This window comes from Oncorhynchus gorbuscha, linkage group LG13 (genome assembly GCF_021184085.1).
Source record: "Oncorhynchus gorbuscha isolate QuinsamMale2020 ecotype Even-year linkage group LG13, OgorEven_v1.0, whole genome shotgun sequence".
In the NCBI taxonomy this organism is placed as follows: domain Eukaryota; kingdom Metazoa; phylum Chordata; class Actinopteri; order Salmoniformes; family Salmonidae; genus Oncorhynchus; species Oncorhynchus gorbuscha.
This window is the reverse complement of record NC_060185.1, coordinates 101,618,551-101,641,056: the sequence shown is the minus strand read 5'-3', so window position 1 is coordinate 101,641,056 and position 22,506 is coordinate 101,618,551. Positions and strand designations below refer to the sequence as shown.

Sequence of the window (22,506 nt, the reverse complement as noted above, 5' to 3'; positions counted from 1 at the left end):
CTTCCCACGTCTCACCCCCCTCAATAACCCAACAGTACCACCATCATCTCCTCCTCATTGACCAGTTGTTGTTTTTATGCACAGGATGCTTGTTTGCTTTTCTACCTTCACGGTCACAGTCACAGATCAGACAGAGTCTATCTTCATGATCATCACAGTTACAGTTAGGGATCAGACAGACAAATCGGTTGAGACAAATCGGTTGAGACAAAGAGGAAGTGTGTGTGTCAGAACAGAGAGTTGGCAGGCTTTTCTGATGCTGGAGTACTGTATGTAGTCAGCCTACAGAGGAGAGGGAGACAGAGAGAGGAGAGACTGAGATAGAGAAGGAAGACTGAGATAGAGAAGGGAGAGAGAGAGAGAGAGAGAGAGAGAGAGAGAGACACAGAGAGAGAGAGAGAGAGAGATACAGAGAGAGAGAGAGAGAGAGAGAGAGAGACGCAGAGAGAGAGAGAGAGAGATGCAGAGTGAGAGAGAGAGATAGAGACGCAGAGAGAGAGAGAGAGAGAGAGAGAGAGAGAGAGAGACGCAGAGAGAGACGCAGAGAGAGACGCAGAGAGAGAGAGAGAGAGATACAGAGAGAGAGAGACGCAGAGAGAGAGAGAGACGAGAGAGAGAGAGAGATGCAGAGAGAGAGACGAGAGAGAGAGAGAGAGACGCAGAGAGAGAGAGAGACGAGAGAGAGAGAGAGAGAGAGAGAGAGAGAGAGAGAGAGAGAGAGAGACGAGAGAGAGAGAGAGAGACGAGAGAGAGAGAGAGAGAGAGAGACGCAGAGAGAGAGAGAGAGAGAGACGAGAGAGAGAGAGAGACGAGAGAGAGAGACGAGAGAGAGACGAGAGAGAGAGAGAGAGAGAGAGAGAGAGAGAGAGAGACGTAGAGAGAGAGACGCAGAGAGAGAGAGAGAGACGCAGAGAGAGAGAGAGAGAGAGAGACGAGAGAGAGAGAGAGAGAGAGAGAGAGACGCAGAGAGAGAGAGACGCAGAGAGAGAGACGTAGAGAGAGAGACGCAGAGAGAGAGAGAGACGCAGAGAGAGAGAGACAGAGAGAGAGAGAGCAGTGGAGAACATAATGAAGGGAAGAAAAGAGATGAGAGAAGAGTGGGGGTGCACAGTTTAGTTAAGTAGATTAGGATCGACCTATCACAGTGAACTACAGTATCAGCTGGTGCTTGTCTTCCTCTAAGAGAGACAAAGAGAGAAAGAGAGAGAGCATGTGACAGAGGGGAGAAATGAAACCATCAGAGTGGGACTCTCAGCTGGAACGGGTTGGGGCCGAGGGGAGACGGGTTGGGGCCGAGGGGGGACGGGTTGGGGCCGAGGGGAGACGGGTTGGGGCCGAGGGGAGACGGGTTGGGGCCGGGGGAGACGGGTTGGGGCCGAGGGGAGACGGGTTGGGGCCGAGGGGAGACGGGCTGGGGCCGAGGGGAGACGGGTTGGGGCCGAGGGGAGACGGGTTGGGGCCGAGGGGAGACGGGTTGGGGCCGAGGGGAGACGGGTTGGGGCCGAGGGGAGACGGGCTGGGGCCGAGGGGACGGGTTGGGGAGGCTGGGGGCGAGGGGGGCCGAGGGGAGACGGGTTGGGGAAGGCTGGGGCCGAGGGAGACGGGTTGGGGAAGGCTGGGGCCGAGGGGAGACGGGTTGGGGCCGAGGGGAGACGGGTTGGGGCCGAGGGGAGACGGGTTGGGGCCGAGGGGAGACGGGTTGGGGCCGAGGGAGACGGGTTGGGGCAGAGGGGAGACGGGCTGGGGCAGGCTGGGGCCGGGGGGAGACGGGTTGGGGCAGGCTGGGGCCGGGGGAGATGGGTTGGGGCAGGCTGGGGAGACGGGTTGGGGCCGAGGGGAGACGGGTTGGGGAAGGCTGGGGCCGAGGGGAGACGGGTTGGGGCCGAGGGGAGACGGGTTGGGGCAGGCTGGGGCCGGGGGAGACGGGTTGGGGCAGGCTGGGGAGACGGGTTGGGGCCGAGGGGAGACGGGTTGGGGCCGAGGGGAGACGGGTTGGGGCCGAGGGGAGACAGGTTGGGGAAGGTTGGGGCCGAGGGGAGACGGGCTGGGGACGAGAGGAGACGGGTTGGGGCAGAGGGGAGACGGGTTGGGGCAGAGGGGAGACGGGCTGGGGCAGGCTTGGGCCGGGGGAGACGGGTTGGGGCAGGCTGGGGAGACGGGTTGGGGCCGAGGGGAGACGGGTTGGGGCCGAGGGGAGACGGGTTGGGGCCGAGGGGAGACGGGCTGGGGCCGAGGGGAGACGGGTTGGGGCCGAGGGGAGACGGGTTGGGGCAGAGGGGAGACGGGCTGGGGCCGAGGGAGACGGGCTGGGGAAGGTTGGGGCCGAGGGGAGACGGGCTGGGGCCGTGGGAGGCTGGGGCCGAGGTGTGTGTGTTACATGTCAATAGAGGTGAGTTTCTTCATGTTGCGTCTCTGTGCCAGGCTAGAAGCAGCTACTGGCTCCAGAACTGGCTGACACGTCTTATGACCCAGAGCAGAGTAGGTAGCTGCCATCGCTCCCTACACAGGAAACACACAAACACAGGATCATTTAGTTGATAGCAGTTCTCTCTGCTGTCACCTCTCCAAAACACACACACACAGGGTGCATTGGTAAACTGCCTCTGGGCCCCTCCGCTTAAAGACTATGGTTGACAGTCAAGCACCGTAGCTACCTGGCTAAAGGGGTTGACCATCAGGCACCATGGTGTGTGTGTTACCTTAACGAGGTGTGGTGCGTTGTGGTGTGTGTTTCCTTAACGAGGTGTGGTGCATTGTGGTGTGTTTTACCCTAACGAGGTGTGTGTTACCTTAACGAGGTGTGGTGCATTGTGGTCTGTGTTACCTTAACGAGGTGTGGTGCATTGTGGTGTGTGTTACCTTAACGAGGTGTGGTGCATTGTGGTGTGTGTTACCTTAACGAGGTGTGTGTTACCTTAACGAGGTGTGTGTTACCTTAACGAGGTGTGTGTGCCTTAACGAGGTGTGGTGTGTGTTTCCTTAACAAGGTGTGGTGCATTGTGGTGTGTGTTTCCTTAACGAGGTGTGGTGCATTGTGGTGTGTGTTACCTTAACGAGGTGTGGTGCATTGTGGTGTGTGTTACCTTAACGAGGTGTGGTGCATTGTGGTGTGTGTTACCTTAACGAGGTGTGGTGCATTGTGGTGTGTGTTACCTTAACGAGGTGTGGTGCATTGTGGTGTGTGTTACCTTAACGAGGTGTGGTGCATTGTGGTGTGTGTTACCTTAACGAGGTGTGGTGCATTGTGATGTGTGTTACCTTAACGAGGTGTGGTACGTTGTGGTGTGTGTTACCTTAACGAGGTGTGGTGCGTTGTGGTGTGTGTTACCTTAACGAGGTGTGGTGCGTTGTGGTGTGTGTTACCTTAACGAGGTGTGGTGCATCGTGGCGTGCGAGCTGGAAGTGTGGTAACGTGTCCCGTTGCGTGATCCAGGCGTGTTTCAGGACCTGTTCAGCTGAATAACGCTGGTGAGGATCAACATGAAGCATCTTAGAGAGGAGGTCCTAGAGACACGGACAAACACAAACACAACAACAGACTGGTCAACAAGCAGCATGCTAGATAACAGGTCCTAGAGACACAACAACAGACTGGTCAACAAGCAGCATGCTAGATAACAGGTCCTAGAGACACACAACAGACTGGTCAACAAGCAGCATGCTAGATAACAGGTCCTAGAGACACTAACCCTAGATAACAGTGTGTACCTTGGAGCAGCATGCTAGATAACAGTGTGTACCTTGGAGCAGCATGCTAGATAACAGTGTGTACCTTGGAGCAGCATGCTAGATAACAGTGTGTACCTTGGAGCAGCATGCTAGATAACAGTGTGTACCTTGGAGCAGCATGCTAGATAACAGTGTGTACCTTGGAGCAGCATGCTAGATAACAGTGTGTACCTTGGAGCAGCATGCTAGATAACAGTGTGTACCTTGGAGCAGCATGCTAGATAACAGTGTGTACCTTGGAGCAGCAGGCTAGATAACAGGTCCTAGAGACACTAACCCTAACCCTAGATAACAGTGTGTACCTTGGAGCAGCAGGCTAGATAACAGGTCCTAGAGACACTAACCCTAACCCTAGATAACAGTGTGTACCTTGGAGCAGCAGGCTAGATAACAGTGTGTACCTTGGAGCAGCATGCTAGATAACAGTGTGTACCTTGGAGCAGCAGGCTAGATAACAGGTCCTAGAGACACTAACCCTAACCCTAGATAACAGTGTGTACCTTGGAGCAGCAGGCTAGATAACAGTGTGTACCTTGGAGCAGCATGCTAGATAACAGTGTGTACCTTGGAGCAGCATGCTAGATAACAGGTCCTAGAGACACTAACCCTAACCCTAGATAACAGTGTGTACCTTGGAGCAGCATGCTAGATAACAGGTCCTAGAGACACTAACCCTAACCCTAGATAACAGTGTGTACCTTGGAGCAGCAGGCTAGATAACAGTGTGTACCTTGGAGCAGCATGCTAGATAACAGTGTGTACCTTGGAGCAGCATGCTAGATAACAGGTCCTAGAGACACTAACCCTAACCCTAGATAACAGTGTGTACCTTGGAGCAGCATGCTAGATAACAGGTCCTAGAGACACTAACCCTAACCCTAGATAACAGGTCCTAGAGACACTAACCCTAACCCTAGATAACAGGTCCTAGAGACACTAACCCTAACCCTAGATAACAGTGTGTACCTTGGAGCAGCAGGCTAGATAACAGTGTGTACCTTGGAGCAGCAGGCTAGATAACAGGTCCTAGACACACTAACCCTAACCCTAGATAACAGTGTGTACCTTGGAGCAGCAGGCTAGATAACAGGTCCTAGAGACACTAACCCTAACCCTAGATAACAGTGTGTACCTTGGAGCAGCATGCTAGATAACAGGTCCTAGAGACACTAACCCTAACCCTAGATAACAGTGTGTACCTTGGAGCAGCAGGCTAGATAACAGGTCCTAGAGACACTAACCCTAACCGTAGATAACAGTGTGTACCTTGGAGCAGCAGGCTAGATAACAGGTCCTAGAGACACTAACCCTAACCCTAGATAACAGTGTGTTACCTTGGAGCAGCAGGCTAGATAACAGTGTGTACCTTGGAGCAGCAGGCTAGATAACAGGTCCTAGAGACACTAACCCTAACCCTAGATAACAGTGTGTTACCTTGGAGCAGCATGCTAGATAACAGGTCCTAGAGACACTAACCCTAACCCTAGATAACAGTGTGTACCTTGGAGCAGCATGCTAGATAACAGTGTGTACCTTGGAGCAGCATGCTAGATAACAGTGTGTTACCTTGGAGCTGTCAGACACCATGTCCCAGTTCCCACCACTCAGAGAGAACTTCCCTGACCCCATCCTCAACAGGATCTCTTCAGGTGTGTCCTTGGGGCCGTTAGCGAAGGGTGTGTATCCTGCTAACATGGTGTATAACAACACTCCAAGACTCCAGATATCACAGGCAGCATCATAACCCTGACGCATCAACACCTACACCCAGAAATACATACACAGAGAGAGTCACATCCAGAGAAACACAAACAGCAAAATACAACACACACAAACTCAGTACAGGTAAGGGGCTAGAGAACACTCAGATTGCTTAACTTCACAATCCTAACCCTAAACCATCTAACTTCACCTTCCTAATGTCAACCCTAACTTCACAATCCTAACCCTAAACCATCTAACTTCACCTTCCTAATGTCAACCCTAACTTCACAATCCTAACCCTAAACCAACTAACTTCACCTTCCTAACCCTGAACCATCTAACTTCACCTTCCTAACCCTAAACCAACTAACTTCACAATCATAACCCTAAACCAACTAGCTTCACCTTCCTAACCCTAAACCAACTAACTTCACCTCCCTAACCCTAAACCAACTAACTTCACCTTCCTAATGCCAACCCTAACTTCACCTTCCTAACCCTAAACCAACTAACTTCACCTTCCTAACCCTAAACCAACTAACTTCACCTTCCTAACCCTAAACCAACTAACTTCACCTTCCTAACCCTAAACCCTAACTTCACCTTCCTAACCCTAAACCAACTAACTTCACCTTCCTAACCCTAAACCAACTAACTTCACCTTCCTAACCCTAAACCAACTAACTTCACCTTCCTAATGACAACCCTAACTTCACCTTCCTAACCCTAAACCAACTAACTTCACCTTCCTAATGTCAACCCTAACTTTACCATTCCTAATGCCAACCCTAACTTTACCATTCCTAACCCACCCACTTTACCCTTCCTAATGTAAACCCTAACTTTACCCTTCCTAACCCACCTACTTTACCCTTCCTAATGTAAACCCTAACTTTACCCTTCCTAACCCACCCACTTTACCCTTCCTAATGTCAACCCTAACTTTACCCTTCCTAATGTCAACCCTAACTTTACCATTCCTAATGCCAACCCTAACTTTACCCTTCCTAATGTCAACCCTAACTTTACCATTCCTAATGTCAACCCTAACTTTACCCTTCCTAATGTCAACCCTAACTTTACCCTTCCTAATGCCAACCCTAACTTTACCCTTCCTAATGTCAACCCTACTTTACCCTTCCTAATGTCAACCCTTACCCTTAATGTCAACCCTAACTTTACCCTTCCTAATGTCAACCCTAACTTTACCCTTCCTAATGTCAACCCTAACTTTACCATTCCTAATGTCAACCCTAACTTACCCTTCCTAATGCCAACCCTAACTTTACCCTTCCTAATGTCAACCCTAACTTTACCCTTCCTAATGTCAACCCTAACTTTACCCTTCCTAATGTCAACCCTAACTTTACCCTTCCTAATGTCCACCCACTTTACCATTCCTAATGTCAACCCTAACTTTACCCTTCCTAACCCACCCACTTTACCCTTCCTAATGTCAACCCTAACTTTACCCTTCAACCCTAACTTTACCCTTCCTAATGTCAACCCTAACTTTACCCTTCCTAATGTCAACCCTAACTTTACCCTTCCTAATGTCAACCCCTTACCCTTCCTAATGTCAACCCTAACTTTATTCCCTTCCTAATGTCAACCCTAACTTTACCCTTCCTAACCCACCCACTTTACCCTTCCTAATGTCAACCCTAACTTTACCCTTCCTAATGTCAACCCTAACTTTACCCTTCCTAATGCCAACCCTAACTTTACCCTTCCTAATGTCAACCCTAACTTTACCCTTCCTAATGTCAACTCTAACTTTACCCTTCCTAACCCACCCACTTTACCCTTCCTAATGTTTAACTTTACCCTTCCTAATGTCAACCCTAACTTTCACCATTAATCAACCCTAATGTCTAACTTTACCCTTCCTAACCCTAACTTTACCCTTCCTAATGTCAACCCTAACTTTACCCTTCCTAATGTCAACCCTAACTTTACCCTTCCTAATGTCAACCCTAACTTTACCCTTCCTAATGTCAACCCTAACTTTACCCTTCCTAATGTCAACCCTAACTTTACCCTTCCTAATGTCAACCCTAACTTTACCCTTCCTAACCCACCCACTTTACCATTCCTAATGTCAACCCTAACTTTACCCTTCCTAATGCCAACCCTAACTTTACCCTTCCTAATGCCAACCCTAACTTTACCCTTCCTAATGTCAACCCTAACTTTAACCTTCCTAATGTCAACCCTAACTTTACCCTTCCTAACCCACCCACTTTACCATTCCTAATGTCAACCCTAACTTTACCCTTCCTAACCCACCCACTTTACCCTTCCTAATGTCAACCCTAACTTTACCCTTCCTAATGTCAACCCTAACTTTACCCTTCCTAATGTCAACCCTAACTTTACCCTTCCTAATGCCAACCCTAACTTTACCATTCCTAATGTCAACCCTAACTTTACCCTTCCTAATGTCAACCCTAACTTTACCCTTCCTAACCCACCCACTTTACCATTCCTAATGTCAACCCTAACTTTACCCTTCCTAATGTCAACCCTAACTTTACACTTCCTAATGTCAACTCTAACTTTACCCTTCCTAACCCACCCACTTTACCCTTCCTAATGTTAACCCTAACTTTACCCTTCCTAATGTCAACCCTAACTTTACCATTCCTAATGCCAACCCTAACTTTACCCTTCCTAACCCACCCACTTTACCCTTCCTAATGTCAACCCTAACTTTACCCTTCCTAATGTCAACCCTAACTTTACCATTCCTAATGTCAACCCTAACTTTACCCTTCCTAATGTCAACACTAACTTTACCCTTCCTAATGCCAACCCTAACTTTACCCTTCCTAACCCACCCACTTTACCCTTCCTAATGTCAACCCTAACTTTACCATTCCTAATGTCAACCCTAACTTTACCCTTCCTAATGCCAACCCTAACTTTACCCTTCCTAATGTCAACCCTAAATTTACCCTTCCTAATGTCAACCCTAACTTTACCCTTCCTAATGCCAACCCTAACTTTACCCTTCCTAATGCCAACCCTAACTTTACCCTTCCTAATGTCAACCCTAACTTTACCCTTCCTAATGCCAACCCTAACTTTACCCTTCCTAATGTCAACCCTAACTTTAACCTTCCTAATGTCAACCCTAACTTTACCCTTCCTAACCCACCCACTTTACCATTCCTAATGTCAACCCTAACTTTACCCTTCCTAACCCACCCACTTTACCCTTCCTAATGACAACCCTAACTTTACCCTTCCTAATGTCAACCCTAACTTTACCCTTCCTAATGTCAACCCTAACTTTACCCTTCCTAATGCCAACCCTAACTTTACCATTCCTAATTCCTAATACCCTTCCTAACCCTAACTTTACCCTTCCTAATGCCAACCCTAACTTTACCCTTCCTAACCCAAACTTTACCCTTCCTAATGTCAACCCTAACTTTACCCTTCCTAATGTCAACCCTAACTTTACCCTTCCTAATGTCAACCCTAACTTTACCCTTCCTAACCCACCCACTTTACCCTTCCTAATGTCAACCCTAACTTTACCCTTCCTAATGTCAACCCTAACTTTACCCTTCCTAATGCCAACCCTAACTTTACCATTCCTAATGTCAACCCTAACTTTACCCTTCCTAATGTCAACCCTAACTTTACCCTTCCTAACCCACCCACTTTACCCTTCCTAATGTCAACCCTAACTTTACCCTTCCTAATGTCAACCCTAACTTTACCCTTCCTAACCCACCCACTTTACCATTCCTAATGTCAACCCTAACTTTACCCTTCCTAATGTCAACCCTAACTTTACACTTCCTAATGTCAACCCTAACTTTACCCTTCCTAACCCACCCACTTTACCCTTCCTAATGTTAACCCTAACTTTACCCTTCCTAATGTCAACCCTAACTTTACCATTCCTAATGCCAACCCTAACTTTACCCTTCCTAACCCACCCACTTTACCCTTCCTAATGCCAACCCTAACTTTACCCTTCCTAATGCCAACCCTAACTTTACCCTTCCTAATGTCAACCCTAACTTTACCCTTCCTAATGCCAACCCTAACTTTACCCTTCCTAATGTCAACCCTAACTTTAACCTTCCTAATGTCAACCCTAACTTTACCCTTCCTAACCCACCCACTTTACCATTCCTAATGTCAACCCTAACTTTACCCTTCCTAATGTCAACCCTAACTTTACCATTCCTAATGTCAACCCTAACTTTACCCTTCCTAATGTCAACACTAACTTTACCCTTCCTAATGCCAACCCTAACTTTACCCTTCCTAACCCACCCACTTTACCCTTCCTAATGTCAACCCTAACTTTACCATTCCTAATGTCATCCCTAACTTTACCCTTCCTAATGCCAACCCTAACTTTACCCTTCCTAATGTCAACCCTAACTTTACCCTTCCTAATGTCAACCCTAACTTTACCCTTCCTAATGCCAACCCTAACTTTACCCTTCCCCAACCCTAACTTTACCCTTTCCTAATGTCAACCCTAACTTTACCCTTCCTAATGCCAACCCTAACTTTACCCTTCCTAATGTCAACCCTAACTTTAACCTTCCTAATGTCAACCCTAACTTTACCCTTCCTAACCCACCCACTTTACCATTCCTAATGTCAACCCTAACTTTACCCTTCCTAACCCACCCACTTTACCCTTCCTAATGTCAACCCTAACTTTACCCTTCCTAATGTCAACCCTAACTTTACCCTTCCTAATGTCAACCCTAACTTTACCCTTCCTAATGCCAACCCTAACTTTACCCTTCCTAATGTCAACCCTAACTTTACCCTTCCTAATGTCAACCCTAACTTTACCCTTCCTAATGCCAACCCTAACTTTACCATTCCTAATGTCAACCCTAACTTTACCCTTCCTAATGTCAACCCTAACTTTACCCTTCCTAACCCACCCACTTTACCCTTCCTAATGTCAACCCTAACTTTACCCTTCCTAATGTCAACCCTAACTTTACCCTTCCTAACCCACCCACTTTACCATTCCTAATGTCAACCCTAACTTTACCCTTCCTAATGTCAACCCTAACTTTACACTTCCTAATGTCAACCCTAACTTTACCCTTCCTAACCCACCCACTTTACCCTTCCTAATGTTAACCCTAACTTTACCCTTCCTAATGTCAACCCTAACTTTACCATTCCTAATGCCAACCCTAACTTTACCCTTCCTAACCCACCCACTTTACCCTTCCTAATGTCAACCCTAACTTTACCCTTCCTAATGTCAACCCTAACTTTACCCTTCCTAATGTCAACCCTAACTTTACCCTTCCTAATGTCAACCCTAACTTTACCCTTCCTAATGTCAACCCTAACTTTACCCTTCCTAATGTCAACCCTAACTTTACCCTTCCTAATGTCAACCCTAACTTTACCATTCCTAATGTCAACCCTAACTTTACCCTTCCTAATGTCAACCCTAACTTTAACTTTCTTCCTAATGTCAACCCTAACTTTACCCTTCCTAATGTCAACCCTAACTTTACCCTTCCTAATGTCAACCCTTTAACTTTACCCTTCCTAATGTCAACCCTAACTTTACCCTTCCTAACCCACCCACTTTACCATTCCTAATGTCAACCCTAACTTTACCCTTCCTAATGTCAACCCTAACTTTACCCTTCCTAATGTCAACCCTAACTTTACCCTTCCTAACCCACCCACTTTACCCTTCCTAATGTCAACCCTAACTTTACCCTTCCTAATGTCAACCCTAACTTTACCCTTCCTAATGTCAACCCTAACTTTACCCTTCCTAACCCACCCTAACTTTACCCTTCCTAATGTCAACCCTAACTTTACCCTTCCTAATGCCAACCCTAACTAATGTCAACCCTAACTTTACCCTTCCTAATGTCAACCCTAACTTTACCCTTCCTAACCCACCCACTTTACCATTCCTAATGTCAACCCTAACTTTACCCTTCCTAATGTCAACCCTAACTTTACCCTTCCTAATGTCAACCCTAACTTTACCCTTCCTAACCCACCCACTTTACCCTTCCTAATGTTAACCCTAACTTTACCCTTCCTAATGTCAACCCTAACTTTACCATTCCTAATGTCAACCCTAACTTTACCCCTTCCTAACCCACCCACTTTACCCTTCCTAATGTCAACCCTAACTTTACCCTTCCTAATGTCAACCCTAACTTTACCATTCCTAATGTCAACCCTAACTTTACCCTTCCTAATGTCAACACTAACTTTACCCTTCCTAATGCCAACCCTAACTTTACCCTTCCTACCCACTTTACCCTTCCTAATGTCAACCCTAACTTTACCATTCCTAATGTCAACCCTAACTTTACCCTTCCTAATGCCAACCCTAACTTTACCCTTCCTAATGTCAACCCTAACTTTACCCTTCCTAATGTCAACCCTAACTTTACCCTTCCTAATGCCAACCCTAACTTTACCCTTCCTAATGCCAACCCTAACTTTACCCTTCCTAATGTCAACCCTAACTTTACCCTTCCTAATGTCAACCCTAACTTTACCCTTCCTAATGTCAACCCTAACTTTAACCTTCCTAATGTCAACCCTAACTTTACCCTTCCTAACCCACCCACTTTACCATTCCTAATGTCAACCCTAACTTTACCCTTCCTAACCCACCCACTTTACCCTTCCTAATGTCAACCCTAACTTTACCCTTCCTAATGTCAACCCTAACTTTACCCTTCCTAATGTCAACCCTAACTTTACCCTTCCTAATGCCAACCCTAACTTTACCTTCCTAATGTCAACCCTAACTTTACCCTTCCTAATGTCAACACTAACTTTACCCTTCCTAATGCCAACCCTAACTTTACCCTTCCTAACCCACCCACTTTACCCTTCCTAATGTCAACCCTAACTTTACCATTCCTAATGTCAACCCTAACTTTACCCTTCCTAATGTCAACCCTAACTTTACCCTTCCTAATGTCAACCCTAACTTTACCCTTCCTAATGTCAACCCTAACTTTACCCTTCCTAATGTCAACCCTACTTTACTTCCTAATGTCAACCCTAACTTTACCATTCCTAATGTCAACCCTAACTTTACTTCCTCAACCCTAACTTTACCCTTCCTAACCCACCCACTTTACCCTTCCTAATGTCAACCCTAACTTTACCCTTCCTAATGTCAACCCTAACTTTACCCTTCCTAACCCACCCACTTTACCATTCCTAATGTCAACCCTAACTTTACCCTTCCTAATGTCAACCCTAACTTTACACTTCCTAATGTCAACCCTAACTTTACCCTTCCTAACCCACCCACTTTACCCTTCCTAATGTTAACCCTAACTTTACCCTTCCTAATGTCAACCCTAACTTTACCATTCCTAATGCCAACCCAACTTTACCCTTCCTAACACCCACTTTACCCTTCCTAATGCCAACCCTAACTTTACCCTTCCTAATGTCAACCCTAACTTTACCCTTCCTAATGTCAACCCTAAACCCTTCCTAATGCCAACCCTAACTTTACCCTTCCTAATGTCAACCCTAACTTTAACCTTCCTAATGTCAACCCTAACTTTACCCTTCCTAACCCACCCACTTTACCATTCCTAATGTCAACCCTAACTTTACCCTTCCTAATGTCAACCCTAACTTTACCATTCCTAATGTCAACCCTAACTTTACCCTTCCTAATGTCAACACTAACTTTACCCTTCCTAATGCCAACCCTAACTTTACCCTTCCTAACCCACCCACTTTACCCTTCCTAATGTCAACCCTAACTTTACCATTCCTAATGTCATCCCTAACTTTACCCTTCCTAATGCCAACCCTAACTTTACCCTTCCTAATGTCAACCCTAACTTTACCCTTCCTAATGTCAACCCTAACTTTACCCTTCCTAATGCCAACCCTAACTTTACCCTTCCTAATGCCAACCCTAACTTTACCCTTTCCTAATGTCAACCCTAACTTTACCCTTCCTAATGCCAACCCTAACTTTACCCTTCCTAATGTCAACCCTAACTTTAACCTTCCTAATGTCAACCCTAACTTTACCCTTCCTAACCCACCCACTTTACCATTCCTAATGTCAACCCTAACTTTACCCTTCCTAACCCACCCACTTTACCCTTCCTAATGTCAACCCTAACTTTACCCTTCCTAATGTCAACCCTAACTTTACCCTTCCTAATGTCAACCCTAACTTTACCCTTCCTAATGCCAACCCTAACTTTACCCTTCCTAATGTCAACCCTAACTTTACCCTTCCTAATGTCAACCCTAACTTTACCCTTCCTAATGCCAACCCTAACTTTACCATTCCTAATGTCAACCCAAACTTTACCCTTCCTAATGTCAACCCTAACTTTACCCTTCCTAACCCACCCACTTTACCCTTCCTAATGTCAACCCTAACTTTACCCTTCCTAATGTCAACCCTAACTTTACCCTTCCTCTTTACCATTCCTAATGTCAACCCTAACTTTACCCTTCCTAATGTCAACCCTAACTTTACACTTCCTAATGTCAACCCTAACTTTACCCTTCCTAACCCACCCACTTTACCCTTCCTAATGTTAACCCTAACTTTACCCTTCCTAATGTCAACCCTAACTTTACCATTCCTAATGCCAACCCTAACTTTACCCTTCCTAACCCACCCACTTTACCCTTCCTAATGTCAACCCTAACTTTACCCTTCCTAATGTCAACCCTAACTTTACCATTCCTAATGTCAACCCTAACTTTACCCTTCCTAATGTCAACACTAACTTTACCCTTCCTAATGCCAACCCTAACTTTACCCTTCCTAACCCACCCACTTTACCCTTCCTAATGTCAACCCTAACTTTACCATTCCTAATGTCAACCCTAACTTTACCCTTCCTAATGTCAACCCTAACTTTACCCTTCCTAACCCACCCACTTTACCCTTCCTAATGTCAACCCTAACTTTACCCTTCCTAATGTCAACCCTAACTTTACCCTTCCTAATGCCAACCCTAACTTTACCATTCCTAATGTCAACCCTAACTTTACCCTTCCTAATGTCAACCCTAACTTTACCCTTCCTAACCCACCCACTTTACCCTTCCTAATGTCAACCCTAACTTTACCCTTCCTAATGTCAACCCTAACTTTACCCTTCCTAACCCACCCACTTTACCATTCCTAATGTCAACCCTAACTTTACCCTTCCTAATGTCAACCCTAACTTTACACTTCCTAATGTCAACCCTAACTTTACCCTTCCTAACCCACCCACTTTACCCTTCCTAATGTTAACCCTAACTTTACCCTTCCTAATGTCAACCCTAACTTTACCATTCCTAATGCCAACCCTAACTTTACCCTTCCTAATGTCAACCCTAACTTTACCCTTCCTAATGCCAACCCTAACTTTACCCTTCCTAATGTCAACCCTAACTTTACCCTTCCTAATGTCAACCCTAACTTTACCCTTCCTAATGCCAACCCTAACTTTACCCTTCCTAATGTCAACCCTAACTTTACCCTTCCTAATGTCAACCCTAACTTTACCCTTCCTAATGTCAACCCTAACTTTACCCTTCCTAACCCACCCACTTTACCATTCCTAATGTCAACCCTAACTTTACCTTCCTAATGTCAACCCTAACTTTACCATTCCTAATGTCAACCCTAACTTCCTTCCTAATGTCACCCTACCCTTCCTAATGTCAACCCTAACTTTACCCTTCCTAATGTCAACCCTAACTTTACCCTTCCTAATGTCAACCCTAACTTTACCCTTCCTAACCCACCCACTTTACCTTCCTAATGTCAACCCTAACTTTACCATTCCCAACCCTAACTTTACCCTTCCTAATGTCAACCCTAACTTTACCCTTCCTAATGTCAACCCTAACTTTACCCTTCCTAACCAACCCTAACTTTACCATTCCTAATGTCAACCCTAACTTTACCATTCCTAATGTCAACCCTAACTTTACCCTTCCTAATGTCAACCCTAACTTTACCCTTCCTAATGTCAACCCTAACTTTACCCTTCCTAATGTCAACCCTAACTTTACCCTTCCTAATGCCAACCCTAACTTTACCCTTCCTAATGTCAACCCTAACTTTACCCTTCCTAATGTCAACCCTAACTTTACCCTTCCTAACCCACCCACTTTACCATTCCTAATGTCAACCCTAACTTTACCTTCCTAATGTCAAGCCTAACTTTACCCCTTCCTAATGTCAACCCTAACTTTACCCTTCCTAATGCCAACCCTAACTTTACCATTCCTAACCCACCCACTTTACCTTCCTAATGTCAACCCTAACTTTACCATTCCTAATGTCAACCCTAACTTTACCCTTCCTAATGTCAACCCTAACTTTACCATTCCTAATGTCAACCCTAACTTTACCCTTCCTAATGTCAACCCTAACTTTACCCTTCCTAATGTCAACCCTAACTTTACCCTTCCTAATGTCAACCCAACTTCCTAACCCAACTTTACCCTTCCTAATGTCAACCCTAACTTTAATTCCTAATGTCAACCCTAACTTTACCCTTCCTAATGTCAACCCTAACTTTACCCTTCCTAATGTCAACCCTAACTTTACCCTTCCTTACAATGTCAACCTAACTTTACCCTTCCTAATGTCAACCCTAACTTTACCATTCCTAATGTCAACCCTAACTTTACCCTTCCTAACCCACCCACTTTACCATTCCTAATGTCAACCCTAACTTTACCCTTCCTAATGTCAACCCTAACTTTACCCTTCCTAACCCACCCTCTTTACTAATTACCCCTTTACCCTTCCTAATGTCAACCCTAACTTTACCCTTCCTAATGTCAACCCTAACTTTACCCTTCCTAATGTCAACCCTAACTTTACCCTTCCTAACCCAACCCACTTTACCATTCCTAATGTCAACCCTAACTTTACCCTTCCTAATGTCAACCCTAACTTTACCCTTCCTAATGTCAACCCTAACTTTACCCTTCCTAATGTCAACCCTAACTTTACCCTTCCTAATGTCAACCCTAACTTTACCCTTCCTAATGTCAACCCTAACTTTACCCTTCCTAACCCACCCACTTTACCCTTCCTAATGTCAACCCTAACTTTACCCTTCCTAATGTCAACCCTAACTTTACCCTTTCTAATGTCAACCCTAACTTTACCCTTCCTAATGTCAACCCTAACTTTACCCTTCCTAACCCACCCACTTTACCCTTCCTAATGTCAACCCTAACTTTACCCTTCCTAATGTCAACCCTAACTTTAACTTCCTAATGTCAACCCTAACTTTACCCTTCCTAATGTCAACCCTAACTTTACCCTTCCTAATGTCAACCCTAACTTTACCCTTCCTAATGTCAACCCTAACTTTACCCTTCCTAATGTCAACCCTAACTTTACCCTTCCTAATGTCAACCCTAACTTTACCCTTCCTAATGTCAACCCTAACTTTACCCTTCCTAATGCCAACCCTAACTTTACCATTCCTAATGTCAACCCTAACTTTACCCTTCCTAATGTCAACCCTAACTTTACCCTTCCTAACCCACCCACTTTACCCTTCCTAATGTCAACCCTAACTTTACCCTTCCTAATGTCAACCCTAACTTTACCCTTCCTAATGTCAACCCTAACTTTACCCTTCCTAATGTCAACCCTAACTTTACCCTTCCTAATGTCAACCCTAACTTTACCCTTCCTAACCCACCCACTTTACCATTCAAATCAAATCTAACTTTACCCTTTCCTAATGTCAACCCCCTAACTCCAATGTACTAACTTTACCTTCCTAATGTCAACCCTAACTTTACCCTTCCTAATGTCAACCCTAACTTTACCCTTCCTAATGTCAACCCTAACTTTACCCTTCCTAATGTCAACCCTAACTTTACCCTTCCTAATGTCAACCCTAACTTTACCCTTCCTAATGTCAACCCTAACTTTACCATTCCTAATGTCAACCCTAACTTTACCCTTCCTAATGTCAACCCTAACTTTACACTTCCTAATGTCAACCCTAACTTTACCCTTCCTAACCCACCCACTTTACCCTTCCTAATGTCAACCCTAACTTTACCCTTCCTAATGCCAACCCTAACTTTACCCTTCCTAATGTCAACCCTAACTTTACCCTTCCTAATGTCAACCCTAACTTTACCCTTCCTAATGTCAACCCTAACTTTACCCTTCCTAATGTCAACCCTAACTTTACCCTTCCTAATGTCAACCCTAACTTTACCCTTCCTAATGTCAACCCTAACTTTACTTCCTAACCCACCCACCCTTCCTAATGTCAACCCTAACTTTACCATTCCTAATGTCAACCCTAACTTTACCATTCCTAATGTCAACCCTAACTTTACCCTTCCTAATGTCAACCCTAACTTTACCCTTCCTAATGTCAACCCTAACTTTACCCTTCCTAATGTCAACCCTAACTTTACCCTTCCTAATGTCACCCACTTTACCATTCCTAATGTCAACCCTAACTTTACCATTCCTAATGTCAAGCCTAACTTTACCCTTCCTAATGTCAACCCTAACTTTACCCTTCCTAATGTCAACCCTAACTTTACCCTTCCTACTTTACCCTTCCTAATGTCAACCCTAACTTTACCCTTCCTAATGTCAACCCTAACTTTACCCTTCCTAACCCACCCACTTTACCTTCCTAATGTCAACCCTAACTTTACCTTCCTAATGTCAACCCTAACTTTACCCTTCCTAATGTCAACCCTAACTTTACCATTCCTAATGTCAACCCTAACTTTACCCTTCCTAATGTCAACCCTAACTTTACCCTTCCTAATGCCAACCCTAACTTTACCCTTCCTAATGTCAACCCTAACTTTACCCTTCCTAATGTCAACCCTAACTTTACCCTTCCTAACCAACCCACTTTACCATTCCTAATGTCAACCCTAACTTTACCATTCCTAATGTCAAGCCTAACTTTCTTCCTAATGTCAACCCTAACTTTACCCTTCCTAATGCCAACCCTAACTTTAATTCCCTAACTTTACCATTCCTAATGTCAACCCTAACTTTATACCTTCCTAATGTCAACCCTAACTTTACCCTTCCTAATGTCAACCCTAACTTTACCATTCCTAATGTCAACCCTAACTTTACCCTTCCTAATGTCAACCCTAACTTTACCCTTCCTAATGTCAACCCTAACTTTACCCTTCCTAATGTCAACCCTAACTTTACCCTTCCTAACCCACCCACTTTACCATTCCTAATGTCAACCCTAACTTTACCCTTCCTAATGCCAACCCTAACTTTACCCTTCCTAATGTCAACCCTAACTTTACCCTTCCTAATGTCAACCCTAACTTTACCACTTCCTAATGCTCTACCAACTGAGCCAGAAACCCCACTTTACCATTCCTAATGTCAACCCTAACTTTACCCTTCCTAACCAACCCACTTTACCATTCCTAATGTCAACCCTAACTTTACCCTTCCTAATGTCAACCCTAACTTTACCCTTCCTAACCCACCCTAACTTTACCCTTCCTAATGTCAACCCTAACTTTACCCTTCCTAATGTCAACCCTAACTTTACCCTTCCTAATGTCAACCCTAACTTTACCCTTCCTAATGTCAACCCTAACTTTACCCTTCCTAATGTCAACCTAACTTTACCCTTCCTAATTCAACCCTAACTTTACCCTTCCTAATGTCAACCCTAACTTTACCTTCCTAATGTCAACCCTAACTTTACCCTTCCTAATGTCAACCTAACTTTACCCTTCCTAATGTCAACCCTAACTTTACCCTTCCTAATGTCAACCCTAACTTTACCCTTCCTAACCCACCCACTTTACCATTCCTAATGTCAACCCTAACTTTACCCTTCCTAATGTCAACCCTAACTTTACCCTTCCTAATGTCAACCCTAACTTTACCCTTCCTAATGTCAACCCTAACTTTACCCTTCCTAACCCACCCACTTTACCCTTCCTAATGTCAACCCTAACTTTACCCTTCCTAATGTCAACCCTAACTTTACCCTTCCTAATGTCAACCCTAACTTTACCCTTCCTAATGCCAACCCTAACTTTACCCTTCCTAATGTCAACCCTAACTTTACCCTTCCTAATGTCAACCCTAACTTTACCCTTCCTAATGTCAACCCTAACTTTACCCTTCCTAATGTCAACCCTAACTTTACCCTTCCTAATGTCAACCCTAACTTTACCCTTCCTAATGCCAACCCTAACTTTACCTTCCTAATGTCAACCCTAACTTTACCCTTCCTAATGTCAACCCTAACTTTACCCTTCCTAACCCACCCACTTTACCTTCCTAATTCAACCCTTCCTAATGTCAACCCTAACTTTACCCTTCCTAATGTCAACCCTAACTTTACCCTTCCTAATGTCAACCCTAACTTTACCTTCCTAATGCCAACCCTAACTTTACCATTCCTAACCCACCCACTTTACCATTCCTAATGTCAACCCTAACTTTACCATTCCTAATGTCAACCCTAACTTTACCCTTCCTAATGTCAACCCTAACTTTACCCTTCCTAATGTCAACCCTAACTTTACCCTTCCTAATGTCAACCCTAACTTTACCCTTCCTAATGTCAACCCTAACTTTACCCTTCCTAACCCACCCACTTTACCATTCCTAATGTCAACCCTAACTTTACCCTTCCTAATGTCAACCTAACTTTACCCTTCCTAATGTCAACCCTAACTTTACCCTTCCTAACCCTAACTTTACCATTCCTAATGTCAACCCTAAACTTCCTAATGTCCCTTCTTCCTAAATGCCTTTACTTCCTAATGTCAACTTTACCTAATTCCTAATACCCTTCAACCCTAACTTTACCCTTCCTAATGTCAACCCTAACTTTACCCTTCCTAACCCACCCACTTTACCATTCCTAATGTCAACCCTAACTTTACCCTTCCTAATGTCAACCCTAACTTTACCCTTCCTAATGTCAACCCTAACTTTACCCTTCCTAATGTCAACCCTAACTTTACCCTTCCTAACCCACCCACTTTACCATTCCTAATGTCAACCCTAACTTTACCATTCCTAATGTCAACCCTAACTTTACCATTCCTAATGCCAACCCTAACTTTACCCTTCCTAATGTCAACCCTAACTTTACCCTTCCTAATGTCAACCCTAACTTTACCCTTCCTAATGTCAACCCTAACTTTACCCTTCCTAACCCACCCACTTTACCATTCCTAATGTCAACCCTAACTTTACCATTCCCAATGTCAAGCCTAACTTTACCCTTCCTAATGTCAACCCTAACTTTACCCTTCCTAATGTCAACCCTAACTTTACCCTTCCTAACCCACCCACTTTACCCTTCCTAATGTCAACCCTAACTTTACCCTTCCTAATGTCAACCCTAACTTTACCCTTCCTAACCCACCTAACTTTACCATTCCTAATGTCAACCCTAACTTTACCATTCCTAATGTCAACCCTAACTTTACCCTTCCTAATGTCAACCCTAACTTTACCATTCCTAATTCAACCCTAACTTTACCCTTCCTAATGTCAACCCTAACTTTACCCTTCCTAATGTCAACCCTAACTTTACCCTTCCTAATGTCAACCCTAACTTTACCCTTCCTAATGTCAACCCTAACTTTACCCTTCCTAACCCACCCAACCATTCCTAATGTCAACCCTAACTTTACCATTCCCAATGTCAAGCCTAACTTTACCCTTCCTAATGTCAACCCTAACTTTACCCTTCCTAATGCCAACCCTAACTTTACCATTCCTAACCCACCCACTTTACCATTCCTAATGTCAACCCTAACTTTATACCATTCCCAATGTCAACCCTAACTTTACCCTTCCTAATGTCAACCCTAACTTTACCATTCCTAATGTCAACTCTAACTTTACCCTTCCTAATGTCAACCCTAACTTTACCCTTCCTAATGTCAACCCTAACTTTACCCTTCCTAATGTCAACCCTAACTTTACCCTTCCTAACCCACCCACTTTACCATTCCTAATGTCAACCCTAACTTTACCATTCCCAATGTCAAGCCTAACTTTACCCTTCCTTATGTCAACCCTAACTTTACCCTTCCTAACCCACCCACTTTAATTCCTAATGTCAACCCTAACTTTACCTTTTACACCCTTTCCTCCTAATCGAACCCAACCCTTTAAGCCCATTCCTAATGAGCTCAACCCTAACTTTACCATTCCTAATGTCAACCCTAACCTTCCTAACCCACCCACTTTACCATTCCTAATGTCAACCCTAACTTTACCCTTCCTAATGTCAACCCTAACTTTACCCTTCCTAACCCACCCTAACTTTACCCTTCCTAATGTCAACCCTAACTTTACCCTTCCTAATGTCAACCCTAACTTTACCCTTCCTAATGTCAACCCTAACTTTACCCTTCCTAATGTCAACCCTAACTTTACCCTTCCTAACCAACCCACTTTACCATTCCTAATGTCAACCCTAACTTTACCCTTCCTAATGTCAACCCTAACTTTACCCTTCCTAATGTCAACCCTAACTTTACCCTTCCTAATGTCAACCTAACTTTACCCTTCCTAATGTCAACCCTAACTTTACCCTTCCTAATGTCAACCCTAACTTTACCCTTCCTAACCCACCCACTTTACCATTCCTAATGTCAACCCTAACTTTACCCTTCCTAATGTCAACCCTAACTTTACCCTTTCTAATGTCAACCCTAACTTTACCCTTCCTAATGTCAACCCTAACTTTACCCTTCCTAACCCACCCACTTTACCCTTCCTAATGTCAACCCTAACTTTACCCTTCCTAATGTCAACCCTAACTTTACCCTTCCTAATGTCAACCCTAACTTTACCCTTCCTAACCAACCCTAACTTTACCCTTCCTAACGCCAACCCTAACTTTACCCTTCCTAACGTCAACCCTAACTTTACCCTTCCTAATGTCAACCCTAACTTTACCCTTCCTAATGTCAACCCTAAACTTTACCCTTCCTAATGTCAACCCTAACTTTACCCTTCCTAATGTCAACCCTAACTTTACCCTTCCTAATGTCAACCCTAACTTTACCCTTCCTAACC

General features: G+C 44.7%; 1 protein-coding gene across 1 annotated transcript in view; it reads right to left on the bottom strand.

Moving 5' to 3' along the window:
- Window positions 1–2,233: 2,233 nt before the first annotated feature.
- Window positions 2,234–22,506, bottom strand: part of rps6kal (ribosomal protein S6 kinase a, like) — a 144,068-nt gene continuing 123,795 nt past the window's right edge. Inside the window, exons 18-20 of the mRNA XM_046296269.1 lie at window positions 5,296–5,490; window positions 3,364–3,504; window positions 2,234–2,499 (exon numbers count right to left, since the gene is read on the bottom strand). Of these exons, the coding sequence (XP_046152225.1) occupies window positions 2,374–2,499; window positions 3,364–3,504; window positions 5,296–5,490 (462 nt within the window). The 3' untranslated portion in view covers window positions 2,234–2,373. The remainder of the gene's footprint in view (window positions 2,500–3,363; window positions 3,505–5,295; window positions 5,491–22,506) is intronic.